Here is a 25,362-nt window from a genome sequence, read left to right as displayed (position 1 = left end):
CATTCCATGCATATCACAGCGCATCAGCGCCAGATTTCCCTCTAGGTAATACAGTGATCAACTCTATGGTCCAAAACAACTCGCTGCCAAAACACGTGGTCTGCGGCGGTACTTGGATGGTAAAACATATTTCTGTGAGATCGGGCGAAGAGCACGGCTCGGCGCCGAAGTTTCCTGGAGAGAGAGAGGCCTCCCACTATAGGACCAATACAAGTCTGCTCAATAACAGTTTATTCATGGAGAAGGAAAAAAAACTTTATTTAGAAAAAAACATTTTATCTCAATCAAAAGAATGGTGGCGCCATCTGTACCTCTTACAGAAAGACAGTGCGTCGTGCTGAGGCGTGACCGTTATAGATGGCGCGATCGTTTCATCTTTTCTCCGTTTGAATAAAGCGCGCTTAAAAAAAAATAAAGGAAAGAAAGAAGAAAAAAAAAAGAAAAGATTAAAAAGGAAGCAGCGATTGTACAGCCGGACAAGCAAATTCCTATTGAGCGTACTGACCATAATACAGAGCCAGACGTTAGCAAAAAACTGTTGCTGCGCCAATGATAGAAATCAAACCACGGAATGAATGAATGAATGGATGAATGAATGAATGAAGGAATGAATGCAGTATTATTACGCGCTTTAAACCTCAAGGCACCCGTAACTCGTATAATTCGGTTACTACTCGTTGTTAGCTTGGCAGCACATTGCGGTATTCGGTGTCACCAAAACACAAACACACAGACAGAGAAAGCTAAAAATAAAAAAAAATGCAGCATGCAGAGATCACTCTAGCTAGAACACGCCCAGCTCGGTCTACGCACGATGCAATCTTTCTTCCACGAGAGCACTGAGAAGAAAGATGCGAATCAAAAGAAGGCGTGCCAATGGCCTTCGATTCACATGCGGTCCGCAGGCGTCGTTGTCGAGCTGCGCCTCGGCGATGACTGACCCGACGGCGAAGGCGACGACCTCAGCGACAAAAACGGCGACTGAGTCAGCGACGAAAGCGGCGAAGGACTCGGAGACCCCGCCAGTCGCGACGCCTTCTTGGCACCGCGCCCCCGTCCACGTCGATGCTTGTTCGCGGAGCGTCTTGGCGTCTGCGGCGCCAGCGATGCCTTGATCAATTCCTTGCGCCCCTCGGTGGTCAAGGTCATGCTGAGCGACTCGGACAGATTCTTGGGTTTGCGCACGACGAGAACATCGGGCAGCCACTGGATGGCGATGGCGGTGAGCGCGACGAGCAGGGCCATGACCAGGTTGACGGCCAGACGCGCCTCGGCGCCGACCACCATGGGCAGCGCGGTGGCCGCGAGCGCTCCGACGCGGCCGATCACGAACGACCAGCTGAGCCCGATGCTGCGCACGTGGGTCGGGAATATCTCGGCCGCGTAGCCGTAGTTGAGGCTGACCGCGCAGAAGCAGGCACACTGGACGGCGATGCCGGACGCGCGCGCAGATCGCCCGCCGGGCGAGTACAGCAGCGCCGCCTCGAGCACCATGGAGACTCCCAGGGAGACGAGGGCGAGCGACAGCGCGCTGCGGTGTCCCTTGAGCTCCACGTACCTGTAGACGCAGGCGTAGCAGAACACCTGCAGGCAGGTATAAGAAACGCCTCAAACATGGAGGCGATGTTCATGATGGTGGCGGTGTTGATGAAGATCATCTGGAGTGGCGGATGCCGACTCGGGAGCCGTTGGCCAAGAATCGTGGTCCTGGTACACGTGTCGTCGTGACTAACTTCCGTAAAAGTGCTGTTGAGTAGTGTTTCAAGTGCTGTTGCTATGGTGTTATGGTTCTAGTGCTAATTTTTCTTCATTAGTGCAATACTGCTTAGTGAAAAATTGTAAGACGCTTAAGCTTCGTCTTTAAGAGCGGAACACAGTAGCATTCAACGATGCCTGACTCACGCTTCCCTGCAACTGCAGCTTTATGTAACCGTAACGTTTACCGAGAAACGCTGGCGGCGAACGCAATACACGAAGGCGAGCTTTCTGGTAGAAACGCGGCCTCTTGCGTGGGCCGATCCCGGAGATTGTGCGCAGTGGCGCCACATCTCAAGCGGCAGCTGGAAAATGAGTTTCCGTATAGCAGAATTATGTTTTCTCGTGTATTCAAGCTACAATCCGACGCTAGCATATCTGCAGGTTGTGTGTGTGTCGCACTTTACGAATAGTGTCGTTCTTTACCAACAGTCTGACATACTTTACTTTGCGAAATTCAATTATTTCAGTGCACCACGTGGAGGACCTGCATGGTTCGGGATGCGGGGTTCGTGGTCGATTTAGCCCGATAACGCTGAGGGCTCCATGTCGCAGAATATCCGGTGTCGGCGCCGGCGATAGTGGAGTTGTCCGTTGGGGAAAATTTCCGTATATATTTAGGTATATATTGTGACGTAGATAAAGAGTAGGTAATATTATGTTTACGGTATATACACAGAGAAGTTGCACCCAAAATGGCATAATAACGAAAACCACGAACCAGCTCTTTCGAGCGTCCTCTTCGTAGACCTGCTGAGCACGTTCTTCAGAATGCGGGAATGTCCTGTAGCATAACCACCGGCGGTCGGAGCGCCGTCTCGGTGCTTAGACAAGGAAAGGGTCGTAGGCTGAAACGCACGGCTTGAGACGGGACACATGCGCGACATCGGTGGGGGGCACTGAAGATGACGAGCGACCATCCAACGGGGCTATCTCGTATTTGACCTCGGTGATGTGGCGCAAAACCTTGAAATGCCTGGAGTAGCGGGAAAGAAGTTTCGAAAATAGGCCGATGCGGCGGCAAGGGACCCAATAAAGAGCCTGGTTCGTAGCGAGCCGGCCTTTTGAGTTAGCTGCGAGGCAGAGAGACGGTACCGTGCAATGTGACGGGCCGTTTGCGCACGAGCAACAGCGTCGCGTGCATATTCTGTAGCAGCGTGAGGAGGTGATAGAAGGAGTGTCTCAAAGAGCAACGTGGGGTGGCGGACAAACAAGCGATAAGAAGGGGAGAAGCGGGCAGTGTCGTGACGGGACGAGACGTATGGGAAAGTCACATAAGACAAACGTTTGTTGCAATCACAGTGATCTGCTGAAACGTACATGGATACCATGCATTGTCATGAACGTGTGGTTGAGGCTTTCTGTAAGTCCATCAGTCTGCGAGCGGTAGGCGGTGGTTAGGTTGTGAGGTGCGGAACAAAAGCTAAGAATATCGCCGTGAACTTGTGAAAGAAAAGACCTACCGCGATGTGTCAGCAAGTGCGGTGGAGCGCCGTGCTGGAGGATGACGTCGTGAAGCAGGAAGTATGTAATGCCAGTGGCGCAAGTGATCGCTAGTGTGGCGTAGTCAGTAGCTACGGCCATCCACTTGTTCCTCGAAAGAGAAGTCGGAAATAGGCCAACGAGGTCAAGGCCAGATGCGGTAGAACGCGCTAGTTGGAATGTCGATAGGCTGAAGTGGGCCGGCAGGCTGCAAGGACGAACGCTTGGGGCCTCGCAACGAGCAACGTACCGGCGCACAGAAAGGCAAAGGTCTGGCCAAAAGAACCGACGCCGCACGCGGTCGTATGTACGGGATACTCCAAGGTGGCCGGATGTTGGGGCATCGTGGAGCTGGTGGAGAAAAGTAGAACGAAGGGTTGTAGATACTCGGGACCGTCGGAGTTGGTATTGCGACGGTAGAGAATATTGGCGCGGAATACGAACAGGCGGAGGGACGGGTCGGAGTGATTCGAGCGTAAACGATCGGTGATGGACAGCAAGGTTGCACCACTGAGCTTTTGATTGCATATGTCACTCAAGTAGGAGATGGCAAGGGCGCAGGTGTCAGAATCATGGGCGGTGGAATCGGGAGGGTCCACGGGATGACGTGATGAGCAGTCGGCGTCCTGGTGCATTGTGCCAGGCTTGTAAAATACATCAAGGCTGTAGTCTTGAAGATTTGTCGCCACGTGACCAAGTCGTCCGGACGGGTCTTTGACAGACGAGAGCCAGCACTGCGCATGGTGGTCCGCGATGACCGAAAACGCGGCCAGTAGGGTCGAAATTATGCGACTGCCCAAACTAGGACAAGGAATTCGTGTTCAGTGATGGAGAACTGGCGCTCTGAAGGGGAGAGGAGGCGACGGGCGTAGGCGATGACGCGGTCTTGCCCTTGTCGCCACTGTGCGGGAACAGCGCCGATGCCGTGTCAACTGGCGTCTGTTCGTATGCGTTCGTACTTCCGTGCGTCCGTTCGTAGGCGCTGCGCGGTCAAAATGCGCCAAGATGGAAGGAGTAGTAAGCAATCTGGGGAGCGTGCGGAATGCATTGGCTTGTTCAGGACTCCATGAAAATGTGATTTCCTTCTTCAGGAGCTGTGTTAGCGGACGGGCAATGCCGGCTACATTCTTGACAAAACTTCGGAAATAACACAAGTCAACAAGCCTCCAGACGTCTTTGGCGGAACGCGGAACAGTGAAATGCTTCAGGACAAGAATTTGATCGGGTTGAGGTTGGATACCACGAGAACTCACACGGTGTCCTAGGACAGTAATTTCACAACGGCGGAAGCTGCGCTTCGAAGAGCTCAACTGAAGGCCATCACGTCGGAAAACGCCAAGCACTGCCGACCAGGTTGATCGGCATGATCAAATGTTGATGAAAAAATGATCACATTCTCCAGATAACAGAGGGAAGTCGACCTGTGTAGCCACGAAACGGAGAGTTACTCATTCTTTAAAACGCGGCGGGGGCATCAGATATGGCAAAATGCACAACTTCAAATTGGAAGAGAGTGTCGGCTGTAACAAATGCAGTCATTTCGCGGTACAGGTCGTCGACAGAAATCCGCTAATATCTTGAGCGGAATTCGATGGATGAGAAGTGGGTAGACCCGTGAAGACAATTGAGGGCGTTATGAATCCGCGGAAGCGGGTAGACGTTCTTACGTCTACCCACTTCTAGATAGACACACCTTACGTGTGACTATCTTCAAGGGACGGTAGTCAGCAGCATGCTACTGGTAAGCCAAGCTAGCGCACGATGCACTCTGCTCCAGCATCTCCGGCGTGACATCGCCGCATGTTCTATTCCCGCGCCAGCCACGCTAGACGGTTAAGCGTCTAATTTTCGCCGACGCAGCCTAATTGCACCGAGCGTTAATCGAGTCCGCGTTATCCACACCTTCAGCTTGGTCACCTCAATGCGCTCTTCTCCGAGCGCAGACAGAAGGCACCCAGGCTCCGCTCGCTGAACGTGACAACCAGATACAGAAAACCGGTTTGTATACGCCGCATTAAAAGAACACCGCGGGCGCGCAACGGTGTGGGTACAGCGCACGAATCAGCTAGCAGAGTATATTAACTCTGTCTAGCATAAGTGCGGGAGGTGTTCGCTGATACACGGCAACGGTATACAAGCAAGCGAAGCAAACGACCCGGGCGCTGTTTCTCTACATTCTAAATAGTACGTGGGATCCGGCGAGTGGTAATGGCAGAATTTTTCTTTCAGTTTCGGTATGAAAAAACATCAATTTTATGAGCGTTTTGTGAAGCGCCCACTCGCACTTCAAGCGTAATATTTCCCACTGAGCTACTGCATGTTTAAATTACCTGAAACTGGGCTTTTAACGCGGTCCAGAATGTTGCGTCGTTGCAGTTGGCCTTTACCTACAGCAACCCGACGCTTTAGCAGGCTGCGCCACAAATGCCACAAATGCATTGGGTATGCACCATTTCTAAAGGAACGTCTCTCACGCCAGTGCTTTAGCCAACTGCTCCATGAATGCACTGGGTCCGTGCCACTATTCAATGAACCGCTCGCCAACTTGGGTCGGCGAAGAATACTTAACGGTCACACGCACCGACGCGCCACGCTACCCGTCGCGGAGGCATCGCGCGGACTTCTCTGTATCGCCACTAGAGGGTGCAGCATGTCTACACACACATAAAACCCCTTGATAATTTCAAAGTAGCAACACTCTCCTCCTCACGGCGCTTTCCTCCCCGATTCTCCTCGCCCGCCGGCTGCACACGGCGCGCTTTTTCTCTTGGGCTCTCGCGGACGGGCCGCAGGATTCTGTGGAGGCGTGTTACTTTGGGCCAGTTGCGCGCCCCAGCGGGGTTGAACATTTTGAGAAATGCTAATAACAGCATCGATAATGCTGGAGGCAACGTTTACGAGGAGGTTGGAGCCGTATGGACGGGCTATACCGATGTAAAGGGGGCTTTGAGGCGAGTTCTGTACTCCAGACAATTTTTCAGCCACATCATCAGATGCTTTACTTCGTGCGTCTGATCTAGCATTGCTTGTGACACATCCCTTAGTGTGTGGCTTATTAAGCGAAAGCCTTAGACCTCTGTTTCAAGGTCCCATTGTGAGCTACAGAAAATATCACGTGACCGAAGGAAGGCGGGGAGCGAACCAAAGCACGTGCAGCCGCGTATAAGAGATGATTAATGATTAGCAAAGTAATGATTGATTAGTGCTTGGATTAAGATGAATTCGGGTGTATCAAGGTGGATTAAAGTCGATGAAGGTCCATTAGGGTGAATGAAGGTGAATTCAGGTGCATAAAGGAAGGCTGGGTTGGACTAAGGTCGATGAAGGTGGATTAGGGTGGATGAAGGTGCGTTGAGGTGCATTAAGGACGATTATAGTGGATTAGGGTGGATTAAAGTAGATGAAGAAATATAAGGGTGGATTAAGGAAGATTAAGGTGCATTAAGGAGGTGAATTAAAGTGAATGGATGAAGATTATGGTGGATTAAGGTGGATTAGGGTGGACTAAGGTAGATGACTGTGGATGCGGGTGGATTAAGGTGAATTAAGGACGGTTATAGCGGATTAGGGTAGATTAAAGTGAATGAGGAAGCATTAGGGTTGATTAAGGAGGATTAAAGTGCATAAAGGAGGCTTAGAGTAGATTAAGGTCGATGAAGCTTGATTAGGGTGCACTAAGGAGGTCTTTCATGGATTATGGTGGATTAAAGCGAATGAAAGAGGATTGAGGTCGATGATAGTGGATTCGGTGGATTAATGTGCATTAGGAGGTTTATGGTAGACTAATCGTTCTTAATACTCAGTGAACCCTAATTGACCTTAATCCACCTTAATGCTCTTTCATCCACCTTAATCCTTATTCATGCACCTTAATGCAACTGAATCCTGCTTAATAGTCCCAATCTACATTAATACACCCTAATCCACCTCTATCAAGTCTAATCGCACTCCATGGTCCCTAATCCACCTTAATCTACACTAACCCACCCTAATCGGTCTTAATCCTCCTTTATCAACCATAATTCACCTTAATCCAGATTAATTGACATTAATTTTTCTTTATCCAGTTTAATCCTTCTAATCCTTGTTCTCGCACCCTAATCCACCCTAATCGGTCTTAATACCATTTCATCAACCCTTCACCTTAATCCGCCTTAATCCTCCTCCATCCAGCTTAATATTTATTCATGCATCTTAATCCTTCTTAATTCACTCTAATCAACCTTAATCCTCCCTAATCGACCTTATGTCAATCACTAATGATTCATTAATTAACTTGGGGTAATCATTCTCTTTCTAATCATTCTTTTTATAATCATTCTCTTTATAATCATTCTTTTAGAAAGACTAAAAAAAAAAACGCTGGCAGACATGCTCTCTATGTACGTGGATGCGAAGCATAAAACGTGGGACGAAATCCTTCCGTACCTAACGTTTGCGTACAACACTGCCACACAGGAAACTGCACGATTTACGCCGTTTCGCCTCGTTTATGGTCGAGATGTTCAAACTATGCTAGACGCCATGATTCCGTATGAAGACATCGATCAGCTCGACCAGTTAGCTCCTGACGTCGAGGAGTACGTTCAGCGTGCCGAGGAAGCAGATCAACGGGCCCGTGTCCACATAAGACAGCAGCAGTGTACAGATGCCATAAGGTACAATCTTCACCATCGACAAGTTGCCTATGAGCCTGGTGACCAAGTTCGGGCTTGGACCCCCATAAGACGGCGAGACCTCAGCGAGAAACTCCTGAGCAAGTACTTCGGAACATACACAGTACTAAGGCGTGTAAGCGACGTGAACTATGAAGTGGTTCCAGACGGAGACCTACCATCGCCCAAGCGCCGTTTACCACGCGCAGAGACTGTACATGTCGTCCGCCTCAAGCCGTATTTTTCACGGTGATGTTAAGCGTACTGGTGAAACAAACTTTTGTTTTTTGCTGTCATCGCGTCGTCCTCTAAAGAACTGCGAAGCGTTTTCTTTTTTTGTTCCCGACGACAGAACCCATTTTTTTACCCGTGTGCGTGCCCGCATGTGTGCAAGCGCGCTCCCCCCCCCCCCCTCCTTTTTTTTTGTCATACCTAATGTGCGTACTTTCCGTGTACGTCTTGTGTTTGAGCATCGAGTCGATGCTTCATTGGGAGAGAAAATAATACCACCTGCTGTTTTGAGCCAGCGAACAGTCAGCATTGCGTGCCCAGCAAAAACGACGACGAAGTCAAAGATCCCGCGCCAGCTGGAGAACCGTCGCTTAGTGCCTGGCATTTTTTGTCTCTGGCTGCTCGTACTGTTACTTACTCTTGCGTTAACGCGTGACAATATGAACCTAGGTGCACAGAGCTTTCTTGCAGTCGTGCTCTCTGTCAAAGTGTGCACAAAAAATTAAGCCTTACTTGACTATAGCCTTCCTTGAATTATAGTTAATAAAGCTTCTTTATTTATCCTGCTTAGCCTGCCCCGCCGTGAGTGGTACGGTGCGTGGCCTTTACAACGAAGTAAGCTGTATAACGAAGTATTTAGGAGGTCCCGAGAGCATCGTTATAGAGACATTAGACTGTGTACCTGTAGGACCAGATGCGCGATCTCCAGGGTGTCGTCGGCGTCCGAAGCCGGAGAAAGTGTGAAAGTGTAGAAGACCATAGTCAGGGTGAACCAAGACAGGGCCACGCAGACGATTCGGGTTTGGAAGAGGAAGGCTGCTTGAACGTGACCATCGGAAATGAAGCCGGAGGCTTTGCCCGGCTTCGCCATCCTCATCTCCTGCCTGAGCAACTGCTCGTGCAGCTGCCGGTAGCTGTTCATTGCGCGGTCCAAGTCCAGCCCGTTGCGCTTGGCGGCCAGCATCAAGGAGCGCTCAGCCTCCACGATGTTCCACGTGGCCAACAGCCAGGCGGGAGACTCGTCGAGCTGGTAGCACCACAAGGCGAGCACTCCAGTCGGGAGGAAGACGGCGGCCTGGACGAGGCTCCAGCGCGGTGTGAGTCGGGACAGGCCGTTGACGATGCGTGGCGCCAGCGTGAACGCGATTGCCGTGTCGATGATGGCGAACCGTGTCCGGTGTTCGCTGCCCGTGACCTCGTAGAGCAGTAAGTAGAGCACCATTACGATGGAGTGCGCGGAGCCCGACACGATGAATCTGCGAGAGCCGAGTCGACTGAGCGTATGCGAGCAAATAGCCAAATTATGCGCTAAGCTTGACGCTGTGCAACCAGCGATGGAAAACAAAACATAGGCTAGGCTGTATCAGGGACGCAGCCGCAGTGGAATACGTTAGGCATCTTTTTTGTGCCGCTAAATGGTGCAGGGGCACTAGGGCACGGAAATGACGTAGCAAAATAGAAGAATGACATTTATTCGCACCTTGAAAAATGCCTAATTACATGCTCAACTTGTGATACAAGCAGTGGTGGTTCTGTGGTCTAATATGCTATTCCGCTCCCTCCGAATTCGTAATTGGCCTGACGTACGTAGTTGATGATGGTAGGCGCGGAGGGACATTCCTTTGTTTTGTTACGTGTTGAACGCGGGGCACATTCGACAAGCAACCGTCAATTTTGTAACAAAAACTGCCCATTTGTGAGCCTTATAACAACTCATGACCACAGACTTCAGTTGGATGGATTATGCCTACTATGCAGAGTGAGCTCTGTCAAGCGTGACCACCTCCCCTCGCATCGACAGACGTACTGCCGAGCTATGGCTGTCTGACCGCCGAGGGAGAGGCTAAATTTACCTCCGTCTGCATGATGCGCGGCGCAACAACGGCACAACGGCACAGTTTTTGTATCACCAGGTCGATTATTGCATTCTTTCCTATACATAACGACACCAAAGTAAGGCGCGTGAGTAGTACGGTTGCAAAGATATAAGCCATATTAGTGTTGCATATTTCGTTACATTTCGTTACATGCTTTAGATGCTGTTTTCGCACGCGGCTCCCTATGCTGAACGAAATGATAGGCGTAACGTTAGGAGACGTGAATCCAGTGGTGTTGATCAGTCAGCAAATGGGGTTAGCCAATATCCCAGTTGAGCTTAAGAAGACGTTGAGTTGGGCAGGACATGTTACGCGCACGGCAGACCACTGGCAGTCTGTTAGCTACCGAAGGATGCCGTGAGAAGACAAGCGCTGTCGAGTACAGCAGGGGACATATAATGGGTGTCGGCTGGCACAAGACTGAGATAATCGGAGAGCGATTGGAGCGTCCTTCGTCTTGCAGGGGGCATATAGGCTTCATGTCTTTTTGGGATTGTCAAGGTCGACGTGGAAAATCCGTAGTGCTGACCAGAAGCAACTTCTTGTTTGTGTCGTTGTTATTGTCCTAGAATTACATCGCATATACAAGCAAACTCAACTAAGCACACCGCCCTTCTTCGCGCAGAGACCCAAGCAGGAAGAGAGAGGGATGTTAGTACGTGCCCACTATCCTTGATCACGGTGGACAGACTAGGAATAGGGGGCGAGCTCGATTACAAGATTTCATTGTATAGGCTCCTTGCACCTACGTTACGATACCAAAGACAGACGCCTGCAACTATAGCTGTACTATAAGTAAGGCATGTGAGCTTTCTAATCCCCGAATAAATGTCACGCGTCTTCTTTTGGCGTCGTTGTGCAGAAAGAACGAATCTATTACTCTACCATACATGCGTCGCGTGCAGAGTTGATACCGTTGTCGCCCCAAGCATGGCTCAATGGGATCAAAATTTAGCTGGGCTTAGCACAGGCGTAGTTCGGCAGTACATTTGTCGATCCTAGAGGGAGTAGTCGCGTTCGAGAGAGCTCCCTCAGGCCATAGTAAGCGTATTCCGTCAAACACAGCCCTAAGCTTATGACGTGTAATTTCTTACGAAAATTCGGCGGTTGCTCTGCTATGGCACCCCGCGTACGCCCAGGTAGCACACAAAGTCTTGAAAACGTCGTATTAAGGGATTCAACGTCTGAAACAGATTTTTGACCAAAATCGACGCATCAAAGACGTTCCAAACAAGATAGCTTAAAAACGAGGGGTGAATACGTTTTGTTAACGTTGGAAGCCAGACAGCTTAAAAACGAGGGGTGAATACGTTTTGCAAACGACTCAAAACGCCACCGCCACGCCACGGCGCGTCAGCCTCTTTAGCGGCTTTTACAATATTCAACAACCCATCAACGCGATCCAGCCTTGCGCAAGGTGGCGATACCGTCGTCAAATCATGTGACCAAGGTGGCCACGTGATTCGTGATGCCGGGCAGCCGGGCGAGCCGGGCATAGTCGCGTCGTCATGGCGTCGTCGCGTCACCGCACTCGCATTGCGCTGTGGTGTGTTTGCGGCTGTTCTGAACGTGCTGCCGCTGCCCTTTGCTATGTAAGTGTTGCAGTGTTTTGCTGTCAAGAAAACGATATTCTGTGATCAGTTTGGGTTGTGCGATATGTTTGTGTGGTTTTAATTTGAAAATCAGTAGTGTTTTCAATTGTTATGTGACCAAAGCGGCCACGTTATTCGTGAAGCCGGGCATAGTTGCGTTATCGGACTCGCATGGCACTATGGTCTGTTTGCGACTGTTCTGAATGTGCTGCCGCTGCCCTTTGTCATGTAAGTGTTGCAGGGTTTTGCCGTCAAGAAAACGACGTTCTGTGATTAGTTTGGGTTGTGCGATCTGCTTGTGTAGCTTAATTTGGAAATCAGCAGTGTTTTCAATTGGAGGGCGCGAAGTGGAGGGCACTAATCAGCTCTTCAAGTTCATTGTCATGTTATGTGAGGCGCCTTTTCACTGACGCTGTAATTAAGGCGTTAAGGGCAGTATAAGGACCAAAGTTAGAGGGACGAAATCGTGCCTGTGTGTCCCTAGCGTCGGGATGGGCCGCTATGCGTGATCCTAACAAGAAAGCATTTTGCAGAATGAGAAGAAAAGCGGCAAAATTGCTGTCTGTGTGCACCTTGCCGATCTCCGCAATAGAGCCGTCATCGTCGTATTTTAGTCTCCCGTTTAGCAAGAGTGTTGCAGACAAGAGAACTGGTTCAAACAGGCTTTTTTTTTTAAGTATTCAGTACTAGTACGGTATCCCAAAAGGTGAGGTCAAGTGCTCGCCCTATTTTCTTCCCTCGCGCTACAGCGCACTGACAGAATTTTGCGTGCACCATACCATGCTTTTATCGTTTGCGCTTCAGGTTCTCGATTGTGTTTTCGCCCCCTTTAACCACGTGATGGGTATTTCATGGTATTACCGGGTACCACATGTGTCCATATATTGTGTCCAATATATGAAACGGCCAAATTCGATTTTATTTGACGCCTCAAGTGGTAGTAATGTATTGAGTCCCTTGTAGCTTTGTGCTTGTTATCAATTTTACTATTTGGCGAATGGATACAGCATGTACGCTGCATAACTCGCTCGTGGATACTGCATACGTGAGTCGAGTATGCCCTTGGTATAAAATAACTTGTATGCTTTAGGTAGTACGATTGTTTGCAGTTTGGACATGTGTCGGAATGTACGCTGTGCGCCCTTCGCGCTTTACGGCGGCCTGCCGAGTTCGTGCGGGCGCCATGTGTGCGCATGGAGTTCGCGAAGCGCTCTCGCAGTTTTTTTTAATATATATATACATGTGTTCTGGTCGCGCGCTTCGCACAACAGGGCATGTCGCAGTTCTTTGTCCTTGTGCAACACATTTTCCTAATGTACGTCTGTGCATTATTTGATACCGATTTCACACGGGGCTCTTTTAGCCGCTATCCAGTCCGTTACAAATCGAATTTCTCGGTCGTGATTGGCTCCTCTGCGCAAGCTACGAGAGTGAGCCAGTCGCATCGATAATTTCTATCCGGATCGGGCTTGATCGCGATCGAGAGTGGTCGTGTGACACCGGTTTTACACATGGCTCCCACATAGGGAACACTTTAAGTTCAATGCTACTGAGTGAAGAGCAAGTGCATATATATGCCAGTGGTGGTATGTGGGCAAGTCTTTCTGGTGAAGCCAATACTTGTGCATTAAAAACATTTCAATTACCAGCGTAGTTCATCAATGTGTCTACTTCGACAAAATGGAGCACCAGTGCAGATATCTGAGCATACCTGTCCAAGGCGGCAAGTGTGTCTACATTGAAACCACTACCAGCATGTGCGGCAGTTCTATTTCCAGCAGCGGGACTGCACAATAATCAGTAGGGTGCTCTCAAGCTGTTTATCTATGAAGCTCTGCCTGGACTGTGTGCCAAATATTTTTGGACGGGAAAGTGGGGGTGAATTGGTAAACATCAGTGGAACTGTGCCTGGACTTTGTGGCAAATGTTTTTGGATGTGAAAGTGTGAGTGAACTGGCAAAGAATTTGCTCTGGGCTACATGTGTTAAACGTTTTTCTCATTCAGAGTGCTTTTTTTTACTTTACGAGACTGGAGATGTGCGCAAAGTGTGACATGTCAGTGTGCTTATTAACGTATTTGCTGGTTTGCAAATTATTCGTCGCAACTTTATTTTTGCCAGAGAGGTACAACTTTGCCTCTTGTAAAGGGCTTTTTAGATAAAACACTTACTATTTATTATGACCATTGCTTCCTTTGTTACACAAATGCAGCTTCCAGTGCATTCCAGTTTATTTCCATGTTTATGTAAGTTTCTAATATGAGGCTTGCATTATCATTTCTCACGTTCTGGAGTGGCAAGATGCAGCATTACTGTCTCATCGTTCGCTGTACTACAGTAGTGTTCACTTGTTACACTGAATCCCCCGTTTAAGTATTCTGTACTAATTTCACTTTATTACTTTTTTGTTGTATGGTTATTTTTTCTCGCCATTACCTTCTTTGATATATCCTAAAGGCAATATTTCCAATTTTGCATTGTTCCCATTTTTTTTATTTCTGTCACAGGATTGTTTTATAATGGTATGCGGTGGTATTTCTTTTTGTGCTCTTTTCAAGCTTCTAGATGATTGGTAACATTGCTTGGAGGTGGTTACCACCCAATTCATACTCTTGCATTTTTCAGTCTACTTCTTCCATTCGCTCCGATGTCACTTCTGCATAACTCTAGTCAATCTAATAGCACGCGCACTTTACTATGATAAATTAGACACTTTAGTACACTCCAGGTTTTTCTGTTCATTTTTGTATGTGTACTTGGAATTTTGTTTATGTGCTAGTGAATGTTCACTTTCGAGTTCATTACGAATCCTTTCTGCGACTTTTGTCATTGTTGATGTACTTTTACTTCTATTTGCATTTCTCGCACAGTTTGTTCGAACCTTGCATAAGCATCACATTTTAATAAAGTGTTTTTGCTTTGTCACAATGTTCTCATTTCATGCACTCTTGGCATGAAGGGCTTGGTCTGGCCACCTGCCAAGACGTGGCCATTTGTTCTTTGCAGGATGTCATTCCCATTGTGGTTGTAAGCATCGTAGCTTACTAAAGGCGGTATTAAGGATTTATTATTCCTAACAGGCTCATTTTCGTGCGACTTGGTAGAGGATGCGCCGGCCATGCGGGGAACAGTGCTTGGCACTGCGCCATGGCTCTTACAGTCAACACCGACGCTTCTACACATCTGGGGCGCGACTGGAGATCGTTGTTCAAAACGCGCGATCAGTTTCACCTCACGCGATTGGCCTAAGCCGTGCCAACGGGTGCGGCTGACGACGTCTGCGCGGCATAGGCCAGTCGCGTGAGGCGAAACTAAACGCTTGTTTTGAACAACGATGTCTGATCGCGCCCGTCACCCGCGAAAATTAGCTTCAGATGATCGTAAACATTTCAAGACCGCTTCTAGACCAGCTTTTTGATAACGCCCTAAAAACGTTGAGAAATTGGTTACGAATAGTTTTGGAAAAGGGATTACTTGTGTCTTTCCCAATCCTATTTCTAGACCAGCTTTTCGAATACGTCTTGCAGACCTGTTCTAGATCGTCTCAAGAAAGTAATTAAGCCGGACATTAGAAGAGATATACGACGTTTTCCCGCCGAAGTTCTCTCATTCGTGTCTTCTTTAACCCGTTTTTATCGTCTTGGATAAACGCTACGAAAACGTTACGTATCTCTTTTGTGCTACCTGGGCGACGCGAAGTGTCCAGAGTTGGTGCGAACAGACTCAGACAGAAAGACAGAGGGATGCGAATCCGCACCCACCACCTTTTAACGCGAGTGCATTAAGGAGCCCCTGTCGCAGAAAATCGGGCGTCGGCGTCCGGCGTCGGACTTCGTTAGAGGAAAAAGATTTTCAAACCACCCATACCCATGCCTTCAGATGTGACGCAAGAAATTTACTGAACCGATTGTATTTCTCAAGCTAAAATACGAGAAAAAATCGTGAACTATGACTTATACGCAACCTACAGCCATGATAGCTCTCAGATTGCAATTTGACTATACGAGAAAACATAATTATGTTACTCGGAAATACAAAGAAAGCCCTTTTCCAGCATTTATAGCATTCACAGACCCGCCGCGGCGTCAGCCATTTGCGCGCGCCGGCGCGCGGGTGTCTTGGGGGCCACGAAGCGGCACGGCCGGTTTCTTGCAATACCCCCTGCTGGCGCTCGTCCCCGTCGCATCGAGGCCCACGCAAGAGGCCGCGTTTCTACCAGGAAGCCCGCCTTTGTGCTTAGCGCTCGCGGCCAGCGTTTCCCGGTAAACATTACGGTTACATACGCTCCAGTTGCCGGGAAGCGTGATAAGCAGTCGGGGATCTTTGAATGCTATCGCGTTCCATTCTTGAAGGAGAAACTTAAGCGTCCTCCAAATTTTTATCACGCGGGTGTGCTATACGAAAGGGAAGCAAGCACGGTTGCAAGATTAATCTACACTAGCTGTATCATAATTTAGGCATGTAAGCGTTTTCTAATGTGAATAAATCTCAGTTTTCTACTTTGCTATGTAACTTCAGCACCTTATTGTCCATACACCCCGAGCAACACGCACAAGGCATCAAATGTACCGCACTGCAACTGCGTTCCCGTTACAGTCTACTCTATGTTTGCTTCTTTTCGTGAGACCTTCTGCTGAGACCTTTCGCTCAGTCCTAACCGGCGAGCCAGAGCACTACGAAACAAAGCTTGAAAGAGTCGGCATAGAAAGATAAACCTAACGAAAAGAAGCAATAGTACCCTTCGCTATCGAGACCCAAAGACATAATAACTATGCGATTGTTCACATTATTGTGGGGTCGCACGATAAGAAATTGGTTATCGCCGACTCAAATCAAATGCAAAACTTTAACCGCATTGGCGTGGCTGATGTCGAACAACGTTCATTGCCGTAATCAACGTTTCATCGCGGTACCCTCAGCTTGTTCAGTTCACTTCGCGGCCCAATTTTGACCACCTGGGTTTCTTTAACATAGATCTAATCCTCCTCCTCCTCCTCACCTAGTCAGCAGGAATAGCAAGAAGGTGTCGGCCACGCAAGCGCCAATGCTGGCGACCAGGAGCGTGCTCATGGCGATCTTGACGATGGGTGTGCGGCCGACGCGGTCGGCGAGGTAACCGGCCACCGGAGTGCACAGCACGGCGCCCAACATGTAGGTGACCGAGGAAAGCGGGGACAGCCAGGCGTTGTCGCACACCAGGTCCCAGCGGCTCACGATGCTGTCCTCGAGACGATCGGTGTCGTAGTCCCAGGCGCGACACGGCACCTGGCGCCGCTCTTCGTCCGGGCCATCCTGCACGTGGTGGTCAGCGAGTGAGAAACTGAGAGAATTTGTCTACATCTCAAGCACGGTGGGAATCGGATGTTATACGAAGCATTCTGCAAGGTAACTGGCTATCCAGCACCATTTGGGGTGCCGCGAAGGTTACCGTGCAGACCAAAGTGCCTGTAAATTTCCGCCAAACGTAAAGCGTGCGTTTGTGTGCGTGTTTGTGTGCATGTGTGCTTGCGTGTGTATGCGTGCGCGTGCATGTTGATGCCTGCGTGCGTACACACGCACCGATTAAACGCCAGTTGGATTCAGAGTATTGCTGCGCAAGCCTAGGTTTTAATTAGACCTTGTCAGCCTATAGGCCGGGCTGTTTTTGGATTGCACATTTATTTATTTATTGACACATGCGAACATACTGCCGAGCAATTGGGCTATCGCTGGAGTGGGCTTGTACACTGGATATAACAACAAAACATTTTTACTGCACATATCAGCTTCAACGCCGTGAGAATCATCATAATTTCAAGAGAAAAGGTACTACAACGAGTAGTAATAAACGCGGCATGAATCAAGTTGACTTGTATGAAAATTCCTCTAAAGTTAGTGACCTAGTTTCACCTGATAGTAAGTTCTATTTTTCAATTGTACGAAGAAATAAGCTATACTTAAATAGGTTAGTTACCCGTTGAAATAGTGCTAAGTTTGTGGCTATTCCTAGCAGGTTTGAATTTATCAGGAGGCAGATAGTTGTTCCTTAGTGATTAGCGTGGGGTGTTAAGGAGACAACAACTTCAAGTATTCGCGATCAGACCGCCTTGACAGAAGTTGTAGACATAGTGCAACAAGGTGAGTTGAGGGCGAGAAGTTCCACTCATAACGGCGGCATATGAAACGGATGGGTTTCTTTTCAACAATTGATTCGAGGGTGGTAATGTCAGATACTTTATAAGGGTTCCAGATGGGGGCATTCATATTCGAGGATGGATTGGATGAGCGATTTATACGTTAGCAATTTCGTTTAACAGGGAGCTTTTCGTAATGTGCGATTTAAATTTTCGTTAGTGCTTTATTGCATGTCTATTAAGTATGCATTGACTATGGGCCCTATAACGTAAAACTTTTCCAATATGTTTTTATTCCAATCTCCTGACGTCAAATTTGTGTAACCGCCGACGAAAGCATCAGGTGGTCATTTGCAGGGTTGTCTGAATAGACCAATCAAACGCTTTCCTCGTTCATAGGAGGTCACTTTTGTTTGCTTGAAAAACGAATAACATTACCTACACTGTGTGGCTTGTCTTACCTAATTGGCTAACAAAAGGCGAGGAGCACGCTCAAGTGGAGAGGGATTCGATGGGGCCGAGCCACTGCACTGAAAATCGATAACCAGATGAAGCGGGTGGTGCCGGCGTCTGCGACTGGTCTGCATTCCCGTACTTATCTTGCGGTGTGTGGTCGAAAAATGCAGCGACATGCAACGGGAGGTTAAGAATGCCCCTAAAAAGGATCCCCAGCAAAGAAAAGTTTGCTGAGCGAAGTCGTAAACGTGCCGAAAGCGCTCGAAAACGTTACACGGCCACGCAAAAAGTTTTATTATACGTAAATAAGGCCATGCTCTCCGGCAGGTGCGTGTAGCCAGTGCCTGAATGATCGGCGGCATGCAGTCATCTTTCATTCCTTTCGGAAAGGGGCAGCCTGCGGCTATTCAGAAGAAAATGCAGTTTGATTCGGCATATTAATGCATCTTTAACGCGTACACATCACTTTGACGCAGAGAGTTTTCGCGGTTTTGTGGCGTCTCGTGACAGGCAGGTGAAGTGGGTGCAGCCCGAAATCTTTTTACCAATAGCCGAGGGCTAATGACGAAAAGGCGTCGAATCAGAAATAACTATCTTTATTTCGTTCGGTCAAATCATGCATAATCAGCGTGTACACGTCATATCAGATGGAGAGCTATCGCGGTTTTCGTGACGTCGCGTTACAGACAGGTCAAGTAGGGGTGGTCCAAAAAAGTTCTTGACCAATCGCGGAGGGCTGATCGCAGAAATGGAATAGAAAAGTTTGGAATAGTTTTACGTTATAGCACCCTAGGACATGTTAGGTGTGAAGATGAGGCCAATGTACTTGTATTCAAACACCCGTTCAAGGGAAGAACCGTCAAACGAATAAATAAATAAGGAAACAGAAGTGCGCTCACTGAAAGATAAAGTGAATGTGTCTACGAAGTTTATATCCATTTGCCAATTGTCGCACCACCTGCAATATTGTGTAAAAGAAACCTTAATTGAAAGGCGGTCAACATTCGTGTTAATTAGGTTATACAACACACAGTCGTCAGCATAAAGGCGGATTTTTGCGGACATATAATTCGGCAAATAGTTTAAATACAATAAGAAGTAAAGTGGCCCCAGCACTGAACCCTGCATAACTCCGGACGTCACATTTACTACAGACGAATTTGAGGAATTAAGCGAAACATACTGAGAACGGTAAGGTAAAAAACACGCGATCAAGTCAACTAATGAAAAGTTATTAGGTATAGCGCGAAGCTTATGGAGCAGTTTTGAGAGTGCAACAGTGTCCAATGCCTTGCAAAAATCTATGAAAATGAAATCTATTTGATTTCCACTGTCGAGAGCGTGTGAAATGTCATGCGAGAATTCTACGAGCTGAGCTATTGTAGTAAACTCACGGGGAAAACCATGCTGGGAATCACTCAAAATGTTATCATTTTTAAGAAACTCCATAATACGCTTAAAGACTATATGTTCAAAAAGTTTACATGATTGAGGCGTTAATGAAATCGGACGACAGTTTAATGGTGGCTGCTTGTTGCCGGATTTACAAAAAGGAATAATTTTTGCCAATTTACAAACTACAGGAACTGTCGAGATAGATAAAGACTTTTGAAAAATTACAAGCAAATATCGACTGCTGCAAGCACAATATCTAACAAGGAAAGCGTTGTTAATGCGAAACATACTGAGAACCATGAGGGCCATCAGGGCCACATGAGTTTTTATTTTCTAAGCGCAAAATTAGATTCATCACACTTTCGAGAGAGACTTTAATATCACCAATTGAATAATGTGAATCATGAATCAAAGTAGATAAGTCGAATTTAGTAGTTGTGCATACTGATTGAAAATATTCGTTGAATGCGATGGCAATAATTAATGGATCGAAGGAACGGACATTATTTAAAACAACTGTATTTGTGGAGGCTGAGCTGGGTAAGATTGAAGCCCAAAATTTTCTAGGATTACTTTTCATTAGACCTTATAATGTAACCCAGAAGTGAAAGTCCTTTCATGAATTAATTTTGAGGCGAAATTTCGCCTTGGCTACGTTAAATTCGTCTATATTAAGGTAGTCATAATTTCCTTTTAAACACCTTAGCCTTGTAACGCGAAGCGACAGGTGAAGTATCTCACGTGAAATCCAGGGAGGATTAGGATCTTTCTTTTTGTTTTCAGAGGGACGAAGCGCTGGATGCAGCTTGCCACAATCTTTTCAAGAAAGCCACCAAGAAATTCACATCATTAGATTCGCTGAAACGTTCGAGATCATCAAAAGAATCACATGGAAGATCAATAATAGACGCATCGTCGGCGAGTGAAAAATAGGGGAAAGTGGAATAAATAAAAGGACTGTTACGAACGGGAACGGGAATAGATACGAGAACGGCCGTGCGGTCTGATATACCACCTGTAACTTCACATTCGAAACCATTATCCAAATGGCGGGGACTAAGAAAAAACTAAGTCTGAAACTGCAGCACCTCTTCTGTTCGACTGAACTATTTGCTTTAAACCAAAATATAATGAAAATGTAACGGCGCTTTCCTTATATCCATATCATAGCCGGTGAGCGATAAGTATATGATGGCCACGAAATATCGGGGGCGTTAAAATCCCCAAGACACATCAATCTTGAAGAAGACAAGATATGCTCGTGCATGAATGTTGTTAAAGCGAGCAGCTGAGCTGCTTTCGAACGGTAGATAATGCAAAATACTATAGAAATGCTTGCCAAAAAGACCTTACACCAAACTGATTCAGTATCAGGTGAGCTGGGAACTATTCAAAATTTAAGGTTGTACCGCAAAACTAATGCAACGCCCCCTCCTCTTCCATGACGTCTATCAGTTCTAACAACTGTATAACCTGGAGGTGTTCTTTCGCAGTCATATACGTATGTTATCATGTAAGCATGTTTCTGTTACACCAGCAATATGTGGTGAATGGGCGGATGACAGTGAAATTTGGAAACTTGTTAATGAAGCTTCTGGTATTAACACTGAAGACGCATAAGGGTTCTTGTGGTTGGTAACTGAGGCGTCCGGGGGTAATAGTGGAGACGTTGGAAAAGCTTTTGTTGGGCGAGAAAGAAAGATTTAAGATTGTCTGCATTGTGGGTGGACATATTCGGTATAGTATGACTATTCGGTATAGTATATTCAATTTTAGTTAATTGAGCTGCTGATAGCGATAATTATCGTCTCACTTTGTGTCTCTCCAGCCATATAACTTATATGCATAGGTGGTCTTCGCGTGCCCCCCAGTGCCTAACTTTAAGAAAACCAGAAAGCTTAATTTTGAACAACCGGTATAATCAGAACACTGTGCCAAGGTTGTCTTGTCTTCATGGCCAATCCCCTTTGATACGATTGTCGCGGTGATATGAACTTTTGAAGTCTGGGTGAAAGCGCCACTTGATGCATATTTTCAAATCCCAAAGCCACCCGGCGCTCATTACCTTAATGTTGATGGACGCGCAGGTTTGGACGCTTTGGCTATCTTTTTGCGAAGATTGCACGATGTTAGAAATATTTACAAAATGAATACCACTAAACTTCAATGCGAGGCGTCGCGTTATATATCTTGTAGCATGACACCTGACATCGCAGCTACCAAAGCTTCACTCACAAAAAGTTTGCACGGATTGAAGTCGACTCGCGCCTGACGAAATGAGTTCAAGATGCCTTAACTTGGGTAGATACAATTACTTAATGCAAACAGAGCCCCGCTTGCCAATAAATTACGAGAGTGCCCGTCATTGAATAGGTTACCGCTTTTACAGAGTACGGTAATAGGAGGCCATCTAACCTGTACGGGTGGGTCGTAGACGTTACAGCGGCTGAAGTTGCCGTTCGGCTCGACAGGTATGGCCATGACCTTCCAGGCCGTGGTGTTCAGGTGGCGCAGCTCATCCGGTGGTCGACACCAGTGGTCAACGAAATGGCCGATGACCTTGTACTCGAGTGTGTTGAGGAGCATCACGAAGAAGGAGAGTGTGCCGCAGAGCAGCACGTGGCGCTGCATGTTGCCGTGACCCAGGATGACGTAGACATTCTCCTGGATGCGTTCCGGGTCGTCTGAAATGACGAACCCTTCCAGCAAGGGGTCTCGGACGCTTGTCAAATCACCGTGCGCAGAGACCGGCTGCAAAAACGCGTGTGTTTACTCATTCAGCTAGCCAGGCAAGTCAAACCAATCCAAACCACTCCAAGCCAAGCCAAGCCAGCCAGCCAGCCAGCCAGCCAAGTCCGTCAAATCAGCTAGTAAGCCAGCCAAGTCCAGTCAGCTAATGAGTCAGTCGGTCAAGTGAGCTAGTAAGTCAGCCAGTCAATCGGCTAGTAAGTGCGTCAGCCAAGTCAGGTGGCAAGTTAGCTAGTAAGTCAAGTAACTCAGTCAGTCAACTCAGTCAGTCAACTCAGTCAAATCAGTCAAGCCCAGTGCAGCTCAGCGCAGCCCATCGCAGCCATGTAATCTGTCAGTTGATTAGTTCATTCTTTACACGATGAAATTATGAGCGCTCCGAAGACGACCACGAAGAGAATAAACAAGGTGGTGCGCAGCGTTGCGGAGATCATTATAGCTGTTAGTTATTCTGTTACCACACTGACTAGCCTAGGTCTTACTCTTGCAATAATGAGTTATATTTAGTTTGGTAAATAGGTAGTTAATCGCAAAATCTCTGCACACTACGACATCCATGTGTCATGTAGCTCCTTTCACGAACAGCATGACCATAAATGAGGCTGGACACTACAGTAGCCTCTGCAAATTCATGATTTTGTTGCTGCCTTGTTCCCAGCAGCTGAGTCGAACATAGCCTGTCACTGGAATATCATTATTGCCTGCTCCCGCTAAACTCAGCAACTCATCTAAGTTGCGGTATCACGCCAATTGTTTAGGTACAGTGGCATATCCAGCAAAAAAGTATTTTATTCTGGGGGGGGGGGGGGTGTTTTGGAGCACTTGACCGAGGACGGGTTAGTTGGGCAGGCAGGTGTTTTTCGCACGTTGTTGTATGCTAGGTAACACGGTTCACAGATATTTGGGCGGAGAAGGGGGAGGAGGGTACGGGGCCTGTACGCATTCCCCTTCCGATTAGGCCCCTCATGCACGGGAAGCTAAAACTGCCTATTATCGTTTTCAAGTAACCTCAAGTATAAGCCGATCATTCCACTTAGCGCAGAAGCTGACATTTCGCGTCTGTGCTTGCGTTTGACGCATCTCACTGCATTCCCACGCGACTTGAGATCCCATTCCCGAGTCGGCCATGTCTTCATGTTTCAGGCATCTTTATCATTATATAATCGCAAATTTCAGTTTTCTGCAGCATCTGATTTGATATTTTTGTACTTTTACTTACCGTTACTTGTTTACGCGCTTTAATTGCCGGTGAATCTTATCGATGAATAATTTAACCTACGAATGAATGAATGAATGAATGAATGAATGAATGAATGAATGAATGAATGAATGAATGAATGAATGAATGAATGAATGAATGAATACATGAAACTTTGAGTGTATTTACAACGTGCCCTCTCTTGCTGGCGTAACGATTGTGCAGAATGTGTGTCCCTAAAAACGGCGTAGTTTAAATAGTGGCATGATTCCGGACAGCGGATGGTCTTTCTGTGTACGATTTTTTTATTGCCGAACCATGGTGGTCGACCATAACCGTACTTTACGCCGTACTAAAAGCACGAACAAACCTTGTCATCAAACGGGATCACAGTTGAGGGCTCGTTTCTGGGCGAGGCCCCACCAGACGTCATGGACACGAAAGGCGAGGATCCGTACATCTCTCACGCTTGCCTCCTTGCTTGTAACATCGGGCTTCGACAGTCTGAAAGACAGTGACGGAATCACGAATCGACTCAACGTTACAATCAGAAATACAAAACGGCCATGAGGACTAAGGTTGCGCGGACTTATTTAACGATTGATAAATGGAACTATTAACTGACAGAACATGAGCAAGATTACTTTTCTTGATATTCATATTTTGTTCAAGTCCTTGTGCTGAAGCTCACGTGTCCCGTGCCTTTTGATGTCTGACTTTGCTGCATGACATGCGCGTGACGGTGGAAGCCAGTTCGCTATTAGATAAGTAATCTTGGAAAGGCAAGGAGGAACGCGCGCTCGCAGACGCTTTCGTTCACGATAACACACCGGTGAAGGATTTAACCTCTGAATGAATGAATGAATGAATGAATGAATGAATGAATGAATCTTTATCAGTATATAAACAATTTGCCCTCGCTTCTCACTTTAGTACGGTGCAGAATGTGTATCCCCAAAAACGCCGTAGTTAAAAACAGCGGCATTATTCCGGACAGCGGATGGCCGTTGTTTGTAGCGGTTCGTGCATGGTACATAGTCTTTCTCTTGTGAGTGATGCCTTCGACAAGTGTCACACAAATGAAAACGCGTATTTTTCGAAAATATATTATTGATAGGATGAAAAACGCTTTAGCACAATTTTCTACATAAGCACTTCCGCGTTCAATTAAAGTTTTCAACTCCTGCAAGGTGCGTGAATTCCCGCCGAAGCCGCTGGCCGCCTCAGCATTGTGCGCATGCGCAGTGGCGTCTCCGCTCGCCCGCTCCGCTCCGCTGGCCGTAAACCCGCTGGGCTAAAACTCTCTGTTGAACCGCGTTCGCCGGCTCACCCTCAGACGCTTTCACCCAGACGGAAAGTCACGGCGACGGCGACGGCGACGGTATAAATGCTCTTGGAGTGTCCATATAATTGATATCGCAATAATAAAGCGAAGTAAACTAACTGGCTGACGTATGTTAACATAAGCTTCAATGCAAGTTTCTGCAAGTTAACCTAACAGGTCTGAGCCATCAGTGGCATTTGGTCCGTTCTAAACACTCGTCAATGACTATGGGTTGCAATATAAAAAAATTCACAATTTTCTACAACATAACTTAACACTTTCCGCCCACGGACCTTTGCAGATATGTCACATTTATAACTTGCCATGTCCCCTCCAATGTTGAGCACACTAAAACACTGGGTCCTCAAATCGGGTGCGAAAATTTTGAAACGATGCACTTTCAGCGCTGACGCAGTCGACGCTTGCGTTTACCGTCGAATTGTTCGTTGTTTCTAATCACAATGCCTGCTTCGTTGTAGAACCCCCCTCCCCCCCCTCTTAAATATACACGAGGGCAGAAATAAGAAAGTGCTCAGT

General features: G+C 47.4%; 1 protein-coding gene across 1 annotated transcript; it reads right to left on the bottom strand.

Annotated features, from left to right (window-relative positions):
- Window positions 1-214: 214 nt before the first annotated feature.
- On the bottom strand, window positions 215-24,000 carry LOC142574281 (solute carrier family 22 member 7-like). Its single transcript, XM_075683403.1, has 5 exons — window positions 23,872-24,000; window positions 21,971-22,306; window positions 16,591-16,883; window positions 8,806-9,379; window positions 215-1,584 (listed from the first exon to the last, which is right to left on the bottom strand). The coding sequence occupies exons 1-5, from the start codon at window positions 23,959-23,961 to the stop codon at window positions 889-891; spliced, it is 1,989 nt and encodes a 662-aa protein (XP_075539518.1). The 5' UTR covers window positions 23,962-24,000; the 3' UTR covers window positions 215-888.
- Window positions 24,001-25,362: the final 1,362 nt, after the last annotated feature.

Source organism: Dermacentor variabilis, chromosome 3 (genome assembly GCF_050947875.1).
Source record: "Dermacentor variabilis isolate Ectoservices chromosome 3, ASM5094787v1, whole genome shotgun sequence".
In the NCBI taxonomy this organism is placed as follows: domain Eukaryota; kingdom Metazoa; phylum Arthropoda; class Arachnida; order Ixodida; family Ixodidae; genus Dermacentor; species Dermacentor variabilis.
This window is presented reverse-complemented; position numbering and strand designations above follow the sequence as displayed.

Coding starts and splice junctions, on each gene's coding strand:
- LOC142574281 (XM_075683403.1), bottom strand. CDS start 23,961: ATGTACGGATCCTCGCCTTTCGTGTCCATGACGTCTGGTGGGGCCTCG. Junction 16,884..21,970: donor TCTACGACCCACCCGTACAG/GTTAGATGGCCT, acceptor CACCACGTGCAG/GATGGCCCGGACGAAGAGCG. Junction 9,380..16,590: donor TTGCTATTCCTGCTGACTAG/GTGAGGAGGAGG, acceptor CGGCTCTCGCAG/ATTCATCGTGTCGGGCTCCG.